Source organism: Dermochelys coriacea, chromosome 4 (genome assembly GCF_009764565.3).
Source record: "Dermochelys coriacea isolate rDerCor1 chromosome 4, rDerCor1.pri.v4, whole genome shotgun sequence".
Classification (NCBI taxonomy): domain Eukaryota; kingdom Metazoa; phylum Chordata; order Testudines; family Dermochelyidae; genus Dermochelys; species Dermochelys coriacea.
Window position 1 is genome coordinate 125,358,945 of NC_050071.1, and position 13,368 is coordinate 125,372,312.

The window sequence follows — 13,368 nt, forward strand, 5'->3', positions numbered from 1 at the left end:
AGACTAACAAATTTATTAGAGCATAAGCTTTCGTGAGCTACAGCTCAAATGCATCCGATGAAGTGAGCTGTAGCTCACGAAAGCTTATGCTCTAATAAATTTGTTAGTCTCTAAGGTGCCACAAGTACTCCTTTTCTTTTTACGCTTGCTGATGTGTTCCTTCTGGCTCCCAGCTGCTGGCTGTCTGCCAGTCCCAAGTTCCTGCTAAGTGCAGCAGGAGTGGAGGTAGCTCCGACTGTGGAATTAAACGGTTTGGAACTGAGTTAACTAATTGGCTTCCAGTGAAATCTAAACAAGACAAAGTAAGGGAGGGTGGCTAGGGTAACAGCAGAACAATTGTCTGTGGCTGTAGAAAGTGAATAGAATCTACCTAATTTTAAAACTTTCCTTTTGAAAATCATTGTTTGTCTAGATAGTGTAATGTAGTTACATAAGAACGACCACACTGGGTCAGACCAATGGTACATCTAGCCCAATCATCTGACAGTGGCAAGTACAGCATGTACAGAACAGGGCAGTTGAAGTGATCCATCCCAGTCTTCCCTTCCAAGTTTTCTGCCAGTCAGAGGTTTAGGGTTGCCCCAAGCATGGGGTTGCATCTCTGACCATCTTGTGCATTGATGAACCTATCCTCCTGGAACTTAGCTAACTCTGTTTTGTACCCAGTTATACTTTTGGCCATCACAGCATTCCATGGCAATGAGTTCCACACGTTAATTTAATAATGAGACTACTTTCGGCCAGGGTTTTAGCCAGATGCTATTTACAGCCACTCTTTGTTCATGGGCAAGGAATCATAGGTGCTAATCCAACTAGTTACACCTCTAATTACCTATAACATGCAACTACTCAAATTTGTACCAAGGGTGCACAGGAAGTCACTTTGAAAAAATCTTTTTAATGTGTACAATGAAGATAGCCCCCCAAGAACTAAATATCTTATTTGTTTTGCAGTTTATTGGCTGGCAGGAGCTGAGGTTTGCTTCACTGTTTGTGCAGTTTTGTTCCTGCTTCCCCTCGTTCTTCTTGGTTACATAAACCAGCAAACAAAGGAGGAATAACCAAAGAGTGGAGCAACATTATGGCTATTACAGAACTACTCATTTCCAAGGGACTTCTAAAATGGTGGAGAATCAGCTGGCAAGAAGTGATTTAAAATGGAACAACATTGTGTTTTGATTTTCTGGAAGGCCAACTCAAATTCCATTATGCAATACTCACCAGCATATACACCAATGTCACAAAATTGTTTTTTCTTACACACACACACCCTAATTCTCAAGGAGATGGAAACCCAGCTGAAGTTATTCTCTCCAGCACTGCCTGTGAGCCAGTTTGACTAAGTTTGAGATCAGAAGTATCTGATGCAAGTGTGTGTCATTCAGCAAATTGTATTCCTGCTACATCAAATGGTGAGATCATGCCAGCTATATGGGCAGAAAAAGGTTGAATTCAGCAATCTGAGACTCACTCCACAACAGAATTTCATGCTTAAATTAACTACAGTTCCCAACCAGATGCAGCATGTAAAACACCATTTCTCACAGACTCATGTGCACAGTATAATGTTTTTTACATAGCCTTCCTCTTCCCTTTTCATTTTAATCACTGGCTGTTCATTCTGCTGCTCTGACAGAACATAGATTAGAGGAGTTTTCAGGCAACTACATAATGGAGAAATTGATCAAGACCCTAGCCACCTGAACTGGTTCATGGTGAGAAAATACAACCCCTCCCCCATTTTATGAGGGCCACATTGAGATTATTTTGCCAAACCCTTTGCACAGCCCCCTTTAGTGGACTTTGTATCTGGTACCTTAAGCTATGGGTGTTGTTAGTATCCTGAGTTTTATATGACCTGAGAGAGCCCTCTATCAATCTTGACTCTATTCCTACGGTTTTGGTAAGGGATCATAAATGAAGAGGTGGCCTGACTGTTATATACAATAGCCTTGGAAAAGTGTGTTAGCTACATTTTATACTCCTAATAGTTTGTGTAACAGGTTTTTCAATACTGAGCATTTACCAAATATTTGTATTTTGCACTACAAACAGTTCATTGCAAACTGGTCTACTGCAGTTAGTGTGTTTAGTAAGATGCACCATAATAAGATGCATATTTTTAGATTGTCCTTTTGTTAGTCAATCATTGGCCTACATAAAGCTCTAGCTGACTGCACTTATGCGGGGGGGGGTGTCTCCCTGTGTTCAACTTCATGTTGGCATGCAATATGCTAAGGCCTTTAATAAAGGAGAAGTGAGACCTTTTTGTTTCGTCTTAACTCACAGTTCTTAGCCTGTTGCTTAGGTAACCCCAAAAGGTTTAATTAGGGCTTGTTTCCACTGCAAAATTATACTCATTGATCACTATTGTAAATAACCTGATTAACTGGCACAATGCTGATCATGATTTGCCCTTCTCTACATGGGCTTCCGTGTTATGGTCAGCCGCATGTTAGTTAACTTGATTGTTCAAACAAGGAAAAACTCTGCAGTATAGAACAACCCCATCCATTTAGGAAAGTAACCAGAGGTTTAGAAAGTGTGTCTCTCAGTTTCTCCATGTGCCATCTCTCAATCACTGCAACCAGAGCCACCCACTAATAGGTCTTTGTCATCTTCTGATTGTCTTGCACAGGAGATGGGATGAAAGAGACCTAGTGGGTCACTCTGTCCAAGTACAGTCACTTTAGAATTGGTTTCCTAATCCTACTTCCCCATCAGATACCTTAGTTTTTTTTAAACCCAATGGGAGCACAGGCTATATGGTAAGACTAACTGTGATCTTAAAATGTTGTAGGCAATGAAGGTTTCTGTGGTATACAGTGTATTCTGGACTCATCAGAAGTCCACAGTTCCCTAAGTTTGACAGAGAAGCTCACTCCTAAAGGATATCAAAGTAGAAAAACCTGAGACACACAAGTGCCTGGGTGGAGGTGGTGTACTTATTTGTACCTTAAAGATTTGGGTCTATTAGGCTCGTTTTGCCCTACCCTCCAAACTAGTTTGCTCACCCTCAAAAACAACTCATGGAAAGAGTGGGATTGCTTTAGCATGGGAGTGGGACAGTAAGGACCTAATTCTTTATCAGTGGAGTAGTTTCTACTCCCTCTTGCACATCACTGTGCAGTCTGCTTGGCTTTAACACATAAATTAGTGAAAAAACATGGTAGACAGTTGATCTCTCTGTAAGTAACATAACACACATATCTTTCATTCTGAAGGAAACTGAAGCACTTCAGACTGCATATAGAAGGATCCTTGGAATACAGCCACCAGGGAGAAGACTGCCAGCTAGTCTACTTCCTTAACACTACACAACCGTTTTTAGTAGGGGATGTGAAGAATAGCTTGGCCAGTGGAGGCAAGGGAACATTTAGATTGGCTAAAGGTTACCCAAGTGAGAATTTGGGTAACATAACAGAACTAACATCCCTACTCGTAAGTAGTGTTAAGGGAATTTTGATGACAATAAGCAGTGATGGCCAGTCTTTCTTCAAGAAGATCTTCAGAAACACACTGACACATAGCAGGGCATTGGTTCAATACAGTTTCAGAGGAAAGAGTGCCGCCTACATTACATCCTAACACACTTGAGTTATTCTTAACTGTCTCCCATCCAAGGCCTGACGGTGCTTAGCTTGACTTCTGACAAGATCATACCCTGAAGTGGTGCTATTGCAGACATAAAACTTGAACTGGTAAATGAATAATATGTGAACCCAAACCAGTATGAGAGGCGCCCTAAACACATACTGCACCTGCTCAAGGAATAGAACTTTGGGTACCAAAATGAATCTTTTGGTAGGTTTTACACTCTTATGTAATATAGGAAACCAAAGAGTTCTTATAAGTGTTTTAAGACTCACTTTTATTAAATGTCTCAATTTGAGTTTTTTTTTTTTTTAATTATTATGCAGGTTTTATTCCATTTTTTTTTAACATCCCCAGAAAAAGGTTTGTGCAGCTTCTTGTTTGTCCCAAAATGTTATTTTGTATTCCTAGAGCCTTAGTTAAAAACAGAATTAATGACTTTCACTAAAATAGCATTCCAGGTAAAGCCTAAAGAGTGATCGATAAAGGCAGAGCATTTTCCCCCTGCCTTGGAAAAAAACTAATTCTAAAGGACATGAGGATTATTATGTTGCTTGTGAATCTACTCAGAAAATGTAAATTTACAAGAGTGAAAAGCAGCTGTGCCCTCCCCCTGGTATTTCAGCAAACTATGTGGCATTTGTTCAAACCTCCAAGCTACTGCATATAGACTGAGCATGAACTTAATATAAAGAATGAACCAAGCAGTGATCCCCTGTTTAATGAATGAGACTTCAAATTAGGATTCTTAGCTTTTTCACCTGAGCACATATTCCACCCTAGCTTTATCACTTTAAGGACAAGTTTAATGAACAAGGTTAATCTAGTAGGGTGTTAAAGTAGGCAGAATTATGCCAACTTGGAAGTGACCAGTGATCCTCCTGTTGCTCTCTCAGCTATACCAATTCCTCCAGAAGGACACTAACTGCAACATGAAGGAGGCTTTTTGTATTCTGTCTACATGTACCCTCAATTAAAGTTCAGACACTGATCCCTTTTAATGCCTGTCTCTGCTGCTTACTGTTACATGGCCCATTCAGGGTCTCTGGCCAGAACATTAGACATCACAATCTGGTTTGAAACTTTAACAGCAACTAGTTTACCATAATAAAATCCTAGGTACTTTTCTCAAGAATATTTTTTTTTTAACCATTCAATTAAAATGGTTTGAACACTATTCCCTAAGAGATTCTGTAAACTAAAACTGTACAACAGCTTTCAAAACAGAGGAAAAAAAACCTTACTCTTTTAAAGAAGAATTTTATTTGTGAGTAAAACTTAATGATACAACAAAGAAAGAAAAATACGTGACTGTTTTTCCCCCATAGTGTGTAACCATACCTTACATAGCTAGATTTCATAGTGTAATACAAAGAATTGAAAGAAACTACAAAATTAGAATCAAAATCATTGCATATGTGGTCAAAGATAAAAGGGAGGACTCCATTATTAACTGAAACATGTAGCAATTGCTTAGTAATGTAATCATGACCCTGGCAATAAAACACAATTTAGCAAAGTAAGATAAGTACTGTATGCTTCCTAGTATACAGAGGACATAAAAGGTTAGAATACAAGCTCAAAGCTGTTAGCGCCATGCAGTCCTTACTAAATATTATTGTTTAGGTGTCACTCTGAAGCAGTGATTTGCTGTTGCATCTAATTCCACCGTACTCTACGTATTCCAAAACAGAAGTCACATTTCTGATGTTAATTACTGCCACTAAAACTTTTCCTCCTCACCTGACAGTGCTATTGTCATATCTTGTAAATTTGTCTTCCTTTTACCACTTGAATTTGGTCCAAGTTTTCAATGCACCTGAGGCCTAATATAGGCTTTATTTTTGCACTATAGCTGAACCTGTTCTACTACTCCAGTGGTCTCCAAAGTGAGGTGCACGCACCCCAGGGGGTGCACAGCAGGAGGAGCACCACCATAGGGCACTCCACCATTTTTTTTCCTTCAGCAGCTGCTCTGCACGCCTGCGGCAGGTCTTTCCTCCTTCTTCCTTCAGCAGCATGCCTGCGGTAAGTCTTCCTCTCTCCTTTCTTCAGCAGCACCGTGGGGGTGCGCGACCCAAAAACTTTGGAGACCACTGTACTACTCAATGCTTTCAGACTGCACAAATTGCAAGGCATTCACTGTCTGCTATTTTTCTCACTATAAAACAGGTATTTTATATAATCTTATAAGATACATCCATTATTGAATTTCACTTTAGTTATAGTCATTGCATGTAAGCCAACTTTTTCCCCCCATGGAGAAATCTTTGAATATTTTCTGCTGTTACAAATAGAAATGTGTCATTTGAACATTGACACTTGGAGCATCTTGGTTTATAACTGGGGTGAATTCATTAAGTTTTCTGGAAAGTTCACGTGTGCAACAAATGAAGATGTTTTGGCTTTCAAAAAGATAAACTGAAGGTGGATCTCTGTGTGTGCTCAGTGACAGAGAATCGTGACAGTAACTAGAAGAGGATGGCAAATAAGAAGTGAAAGTGATTTTCCTGACTTTGCTACATGCTAAATGCATATGGAAACCTGTAGTAAAAGTACCTCTAAGGCCTCTGGGAGGGATTTCTGTTCCTGACTTAACTACTGCTGGCAACACAAAGCAAGAAACACAAGCTACAGTAAGTGAAAAGAAAAAGAGTTAATATAAAAACATATGTTAAGTGTTCAGTGTAATGTGTTTACATTTTTATAAGGGGAGGGAGTGAAGATGCAAATGTGGCTTATATGCAACAGATTCGCATCTGCACCCAGGGAAGTTTTATCAAAACAATGAAACGTGCACTGAAGACCCAATCCAAAACTGTCCATGCTCTAGATCACCAATTAAAAGTGTCCCAAAAGTCTAACACACAACTGTTTTCAACCTGTATCTAAAGACCAAACTGCTATGCAAGTGATTTCTGATGGTCCCTGATTTTGGTTGGGGTCTGTAACATAAATTTCACAATACTGCATTTATTAGAAAAACTGAATGCACAGTATCAGCAGGAAACACCATCACCAGTTCAGTCCTCAGACACCACAAGGTTAAGTTTAACCTTGGTTAAACAAGGTATAGTTCCAGCTATATCACAAAACAGAATATGGGTGAAAGTCAGCTTTTCTTGTTGTTGTTATTGGGGGGTGGGGGTGGCAGGGAGAAGACAGGAGGAGTAAGGTATGGATAGTCTCAAAGCCTTACTATAACGTGATCTGTAAGCACAGATTGCAGAAGCATACAGCTCAGTTCAAGAATGTGCCCCCTTAAAATGTAAACAAGCATCCTCTCTAAAATGCAATATTTAAAAAAAAATCCACTTGTGACTGATGAGTACAACATTGGAAAAGAGCACGTTCTGGAGCGAGCAGATACTGCACTGTGAACGTGGTCTGGTCAAAAATACTTGTGTTCATACATAAAGCAGTGTGGGCTTTAAATTAAAAACAGTGGTTCAATGTCTTCCACATGGAAGCCATTTAATTTTGTTTACAAATTAAGGATCAAATCTGTGATTTGCAGCTGAGAACAGAGGTTTAGCACCGTTCTGCACGTTAATTTCCTGTTAAAATCTTAAACAATCAAGCTATAACTTGAGGGGTTGGTTGGTTGATTTGTTGCATTCCTTTACATAAGACAAAACACTCAGTACAATCCGGTACATTCTAGTGGTTAATGAATTTAGATTTTAAAATATGACAGTGTTTCTGCAGCGCATCAGGCCTTCAGGAGTCACTCTTCTTTTTGTTCTTCTTCAGGAAGGAAGGAGTGCGGAACTTCTTTTTCTTTTTGGATGGGGATTTCCCTGGAGATTCGTCACTACCTGGGTCAGCTGCTGTCCCCTCCTCAGCTGTTGGTGTTGTTGCCTCTTCAGCAGGTTGGGACTGGAACTCTTTATTTTCTGTTGCAGGTGACTCAGTCTGGCTTTTGGTCAGATCTTCGCTGCACCTTTCTTCTTCCTCCTCCTCCTTTCTGAAGATTGGGAACCCGAGTGCTTCTGAAGGCTCATCAGGGGTGAGGTCTGGGAGGGTTTGCTTGAAAGTTGCAGCATCACTGTCATCTTTGTAAGTCTGGTCCTGCAGTGTCTCTAATGGATGGATTGATATGAAATATTTAGTTAAATAGTGTGCTGGTCTCAAACACATTAAGGTGAAGCTACTGTACAGTGAGTGCTCTGTGTGAAAATCTAGCTCATTTAACTAATGTAATGCCTTTGGAATCTGTCTATTCTACTTTACCTTTGGGCACAGAGATGTTGGTGGAATATTCAAAAGGTTATTTTCAACTTCCTGCCAAACAGCAGATAAAGTTGAATCCAACCATAATGGTCTAAAGTGCCAAGAGAGTAAATATCAAGGCTTTATAAATAAAACATAGTAATGTAAGTACATTTGAAAATGATGCTGAGGATTTTTAGCACAGTGAGCAGGGAATTAAACCTACAATTTTCATTGGCATTAATGAGATATTGTCACTATGCTGCCAATTTTTAAGTTTTAATTTGTTGGGATGGAGCAAATTACATAAACATCAGACCTATGGCTTGATGTACGAGAATCTCACTAATTCTCATATTGCCAGGCCTTATAATAATCCCAGTATTTCCATGGAGCTTCTCAGAGAAGATTTAATAAGAGACAGTTTCGTAGCGAGGTCTGCTATTGTAATGTTTTCATTATCCTGACCAGATTTATTAGTGTGTTATAAGGTCTTATAAATAAAATCAATATAACCTGTCAAATTAAATTAGCTAAGCATGTTTTGTGATGCAGCCTTTTATACCACATGGATTCACTTAGCGTGAATTAATCTCTGTGCAAAGCATGAGCCATAGCTTAAATGGGGCTAAAGTCATACATAGGCCTTGCTATGGCCCTGTGCACATTACTCATTAATCTGCAGTGGACCTCAGTCATTGGTGAGATTTAGTGACACTCTCCTTTTAAATATTTAAATATTAAATATACCATATTGAGGTTTGCGAGCTGCGAGAAAAATAGGGGCAACAATTTTCATTTTTAAAAATTCCAAAATTGAAGATCTGCTACAATCAAGAGAACAATTTGAGTCACAGGATTAGTTTTATGTTCAAGGCTTTGAGAGGTGATTACAACAATCTACAGAAAGTATGAGTGTTTCTTTAATGAGATTGTGTCCTTTAGTCCTGCAGGACTGTACTGAAAATTCCTCACACTGTGTCTTAGAAGACACTGTTCTGTGAATGTGTGATGTATATTTGCCTAGAATAGTGTGAACTTCTGTTATGTTAGACCCACAATAACCACTTAATAGTCAGTATCAAGCCAAATGCTCAGAATGGTAAAGTTAAAAGTTTGAAATTGTGTTATGATGCAGACAGGATTTAAAAGCAGGGTAAATGACAACGCCATTATGTATGTTATGAGCTGCCACATGAGGCATTAGTCTGATTAACCCTTTATGACCATTTTACAGAAGTCCATTTATAGTCCATCACCAGCATTGCTCTTTTCATCATTACCATCTTTCTAGTCATGATTTTTATTTCTTCAGGAATTAAAGTGGAAAGCATTAATCAGACTAATTTCTTAGTGCATGTACCGCACCTGATTTTCATGTAGTTAGACTTTTATTTATTAAAAAAAAAAAAAAAAAAAGGAAGGACTATCAATAGTTTGGATTATTCCTGAAATAAAAGCATAGGAAGTTACTGGCATTTAAACAGCCTTTGCCACTCTACGAAGCATTAGAGCTACATAAAAATAATTTTAACTGTCTGTCCAAGACAGTTATCCCACCCAGCCTCTGAAATTGTCACTACATCGTTTAGTAAGATGGAATCACTGTACACTGGAATGAAACACGGATCTCTGAATTTAGCTCAAGGATGGGCAAGTTTTTAATCAGAATAGAGAACTCCTCAAATTCTACATCAGATAAAGGAGATCACCACACATCATGTAAAAGATTTGTTATTTTGCTCAGTGATTTTAGTGAGGTTTTCCAAATTATATCTTCTACCAAAAACAATTTCAGAGACAACAACATGACAATACTTGGAAATTTAAAGATCTATTCTAGAACTAATAGCACAAACACATACTCCGTGCAGTAATACCATGAAAACTTCTGTCTGCAGCTTTGGCTTGAATGGAACTCTGGAGGTAAAGTGGGGTTTTTTTTATACACACACAGATGCTAGAGAGTTACCACCATGGAAATACACTTTTCAAAATTATATTCTTTAGGTATGGTTGTAGTCAGAAAACTGACTAAGTTAAAAAAAAAAAAAAAGACAGCTACCTTTTCCGTAACTGGTGTTCTTCGAGATGTGTTGCTCATGTCCATTCCATATTAGGTGTGTGCGCTCACCATATGCACCAGCGCCGGAAGTTTTTCCCTCAGCAGAATATGTAGGGAACCGGCTCTGGTACCTCCTGGAGTTGCACCAGCATGATATGTTATAAGGGGCACCATCGGCTCTCCCACCCTCAGTTCCTTCTTGCCAGAAACTCCGACAGTGGGGAAGGAGGGCGCGTCATGGAATGGACACAAGTAACACATCTTGAAGAACACCTGTTACGGAAAAGGTAATTGTTTTTTCTTCTTCTAGTGCTTGCTCATGTCCATTTCGTATTAGGTGACTCCAAAGCAGTACCCCTGGAGGTGGGTAGGAGTTCATGGACATGTAGGTTGCAGCACAGCTCTGCCAAACCCAGTGTCGTCTCTGGCTTGCTGAGTGATGGCATAATGAGCGGTAAATGTGTGGACCGAGGATCACGTTGCGGCTCTACAGATGTCCTGGATAGGGATGTGCGCCCGGAAGGCCGCCAAAGACGCCTGAGCTCTCATTGAGTGGGCTCTGACAATCAGCAGCAATGGCAGAACCCCTGCCAGGTTGCAACAGGTCTTTATGCATGAGGTGATCCAATTGGAAATCCTCTGTGAGGACACCGGATGACCCTTCATCCTATCTGCTGTAGCAATGAAGAGTTGAGTGGATTTATGGAAAGGCTTGGTACATTCTCAGGAAAAAGCCAAGGCCCTCTGGATATCCAGAACATGAAGATGCCTCTCTTCACTGGTCTTGTGCGGTTTGGGATGGAACACTGGGAGGAAGATGTCCTGATTCATATGGAAGGTGGAGACCACCTTTGGCAGGAAGGCCGGGGGGACTTCAATTGAACCTTATCTTTGTAAAAGACCATGTACAGTGGTTCTGAGGTCAAGGCTTTAATTTCCGAGACCTGTCTTGCTGACGTCACCACCACCAGGAACATGACCTTCCATGATGGATGGGAAAGGAAGCAGGAGCACAGCGGCTCAAAGAGCTCGCCAGTGAGCCTAGAGAGGACTAAGTTACCATCCCACTGTGGGACTAGTCTCTCCAGCCCTCTCAAGAATCTGACCATCATGTTATGGGAGATCATCATCTGTCCTTGGATCGGGTAACCACCGTGCTACACCCCCCGCCAAGATCCCCCCGCTTGGGGGAAGGGGGGACGCGGATCTTCAGGCCCCCAGAGCCGGCCCTCCAGGGTCACCCGTCTCACCTCCGAAGCCTCCCAGCCATGGGCCATCTCCCGGCCTCAGCCTGTCTGCAGGCCTGCTCCGCGGCCTCTAGGCGGGCCCGCAGGTCTGTGTCCGCCAGGCCCTCTACCCTTAGGGTCTGGGTTCCCACGGCCACCTTCTCCACCCCCGCCTGGGTCCCAGCTTCCTGCGGGGCCCAGTCTGTCTGGGTCTCCTGGTGGACGACTGGCCCAGCGATGGTCTGGGTCCTGACTCCTCGCGGGGTTCCCCCCACCCTGGATGCTGCTGCCACTTTTAGCCCGTCCAAGCTCGCAGGGATTTCCCTCTGCATTTGACCACCGCCAAGGGGGCAGCCCTCTTTAGGTGGCCCCTCTCCCTCCAGCCTAAGCAGGTTCCTCACCTCCTTGCTGCCTGGGGCATCCTATGGTTCCTTTGGGGTCCCATTTCCTTGCCAGGACCAACGTGGACCTCTTGTGTTAGACCTAGACATATCTTCCATACATGGCCCAATCGGCCACAGGCCCAACAAGTTAGCCGCTGCCTGGGTTTCTTCACCCGACAAGCCACACACGGGACCTCTTCTCCCTTCTGGGGCTGCAGATCCTTGCCCCCACCCCGATAAGGACAGTCTTGTTTTAAATGCCCACCCATCTGCAGGTGTAGCAAGTCCTGCGCCCATCCACAGGCCCCTGGCCTTGGCACTCCACTTCCCGTCCTGCCGGCAGTTCCTCCAAAACTCCCTGCTAAACGGGGGTAGAAAGGAACTGGAGGGTATAACTCTGTTCCACTGTGCTGAGAACCCAGCAGTCGCAAGTTACAGCGGTCAGAGAATACTGGGAAAGATGGATCCAGGGAATAGTCTGGTAGGTTGCCCTCAGGTACACCCTCAAAATGACCATTTGGCCCCTTGCTTATTACGGGTCGAGCCCGACAGGGCCAAGGGTGGAGGTGGGTGGCTCGGGCGGCGCTTGTAACCCATGGATCGTTTATGGGGCTGATCCCTCTGAGGCTGGCTCCCCCTGAGGCTGCTGCAGTTTGAACTGCTTACTTGCTGGAGCTGGGACGTAGAGGCCCAGAGTTTTCAGGGTGGTGCAGGAGTCTTTGAGGCCATGCAACTTGTTGTCTGTTTGCTCCGCAAATAGGGCCCCGCTGTCAAAGGGCAGGTCCTGCAATGACTGCTGAGCCTCAGTGGACAACCCAGAGAGGAGCAACTAGGAGACTCGCCGCATGGAGATAGCAGAAGTCATGGTGCAGTCAGCAACATCTAACGCCCCCTGGAGGGCCAACCTGGCCGCAGTAGTGCCCTCATCGAGGATAGCTCAGAACTCCTTCTTGGAAGTCTTGGGGAGCAGCCCTTCAAACTCGGTCGTGGCTTGCCACATATTGGCCAAGGAGGGCTTGGTGGTTGGCTTCTCTCAGCTGAAGGCTGAAGACGAATAAACTTTACGTCCAAAGAGATCCAGCCTCCTCGAGTCTTTATTTTTGAGGGTGGCCCCGGGCTGTCCTTGCCTCTTCTTGTGGTTAACCGCCTCAACCACAAGGGAATTAGGGGCTGGGTGGGAGTATAAGTACTCATGCCCTTTGGTTGGCACAAAGTACTTGCATTCAGCCCTTTTAGAGATAGGGGCCAGGGAAGAGGGGGTCTGCCATGGGGCATTAGTGATCTTAGAAACCCCTTCATGAAGGGGTAGAGCCACCCTGGTAGGAGCCGAGGACATCAAACAGAGAGTCCGAGGGCTCTTTCAATTCCTCTGCCTGAAGCCCCAGGTTAGAATCGACCCTCTTCAAAAGTTCCTGGTGCACCTTGGCGTCATCCTAAGGAACTGGGTGAGAGGGCCCAGTGATAGCCTCGCCAGCGATGACAATGCTGGTGCCACAGGAACCTCCATGTCCATTGGTGGTCCAGCATCTTGCTCCCCGAAGTCTCCAGCACCGGAGGGGGACGGGATACCGAGGCCGTTGGTCTCTCCAAGGATCCCGACACCGATCAGGCAACCTGGAAAGGTTGGGTAAACCCCCAAGGATTCCACGGATACCATGGTGCCGGCGACTGCGCTTTGGGCTCTGGGACAGGTTTCAGTGCTGATAATGTAGATGGCACCACCGGTACAAGGGCTTGATCCTTGCCTCATGCTACTTGACCGGTACTGGGATGTTGAACGGGACCGGGTGCTATTACGGGCTGGTTGCCGGGAAGATTGTCCTGAGTAGGACGATCTCCTCCTTGGAGACAGGCGATGACGGTGCAGCGATTGGCGGTCTCTGGTGTC

The 13,368-nt window shown here is 43.3% G+C and overlaps 2 protein-coding genes across 39 annotated transcripts in view; one reads left to right on the forward strand and one right to left on the reverse strand.

Moving 5' to 3' along the window:
- Positions 1–5,994, forward strand: part of MFSD10 (major facilitator superfamily domain containing 10) — a 49,433-nt gene extending 43,439 nt beyond the window's left edge. For all 4 annotated transcript variants that reach the window (XM_038399341.2, XM_038399340.2, XM_043512564.1 and 1 more), the window contains one exon: positions 955–5,994. In XM_038399341.2, the coding sequence (XP_038255269.1) occupies positions 955–1,061 (107 nt within the window). In that variant the 3' untranslated portion in view covers positions 1,062–5,994. The remainder of the gene's footprint in view (positions 1–954) is intronic.
- ADD1 (adducin 1) overlaps positions 4,835–13,368 on the reverse strand; it is a 126,239-nt gene continuing 117,705 nt past the window's right edge. For 34 of the 35 annotated variants that reach the window (XM_038399334.1, XM_038399332.1, XM_043512551.1 and 31 more), the window contains one exon: positions 4,835–7,676. In XM_038399334.1, the coding sequence (XP_038255262.1) occupies position 7,676 (1 nt within the window). In that variant the 3' untranslated portion in view covers positions 4,835–7,675. The remainder of the gene's footprint in view (positions 7,677–13,368) is intronic. The other variant, XM_043512542.1, reaches the window with a different exon arrangement.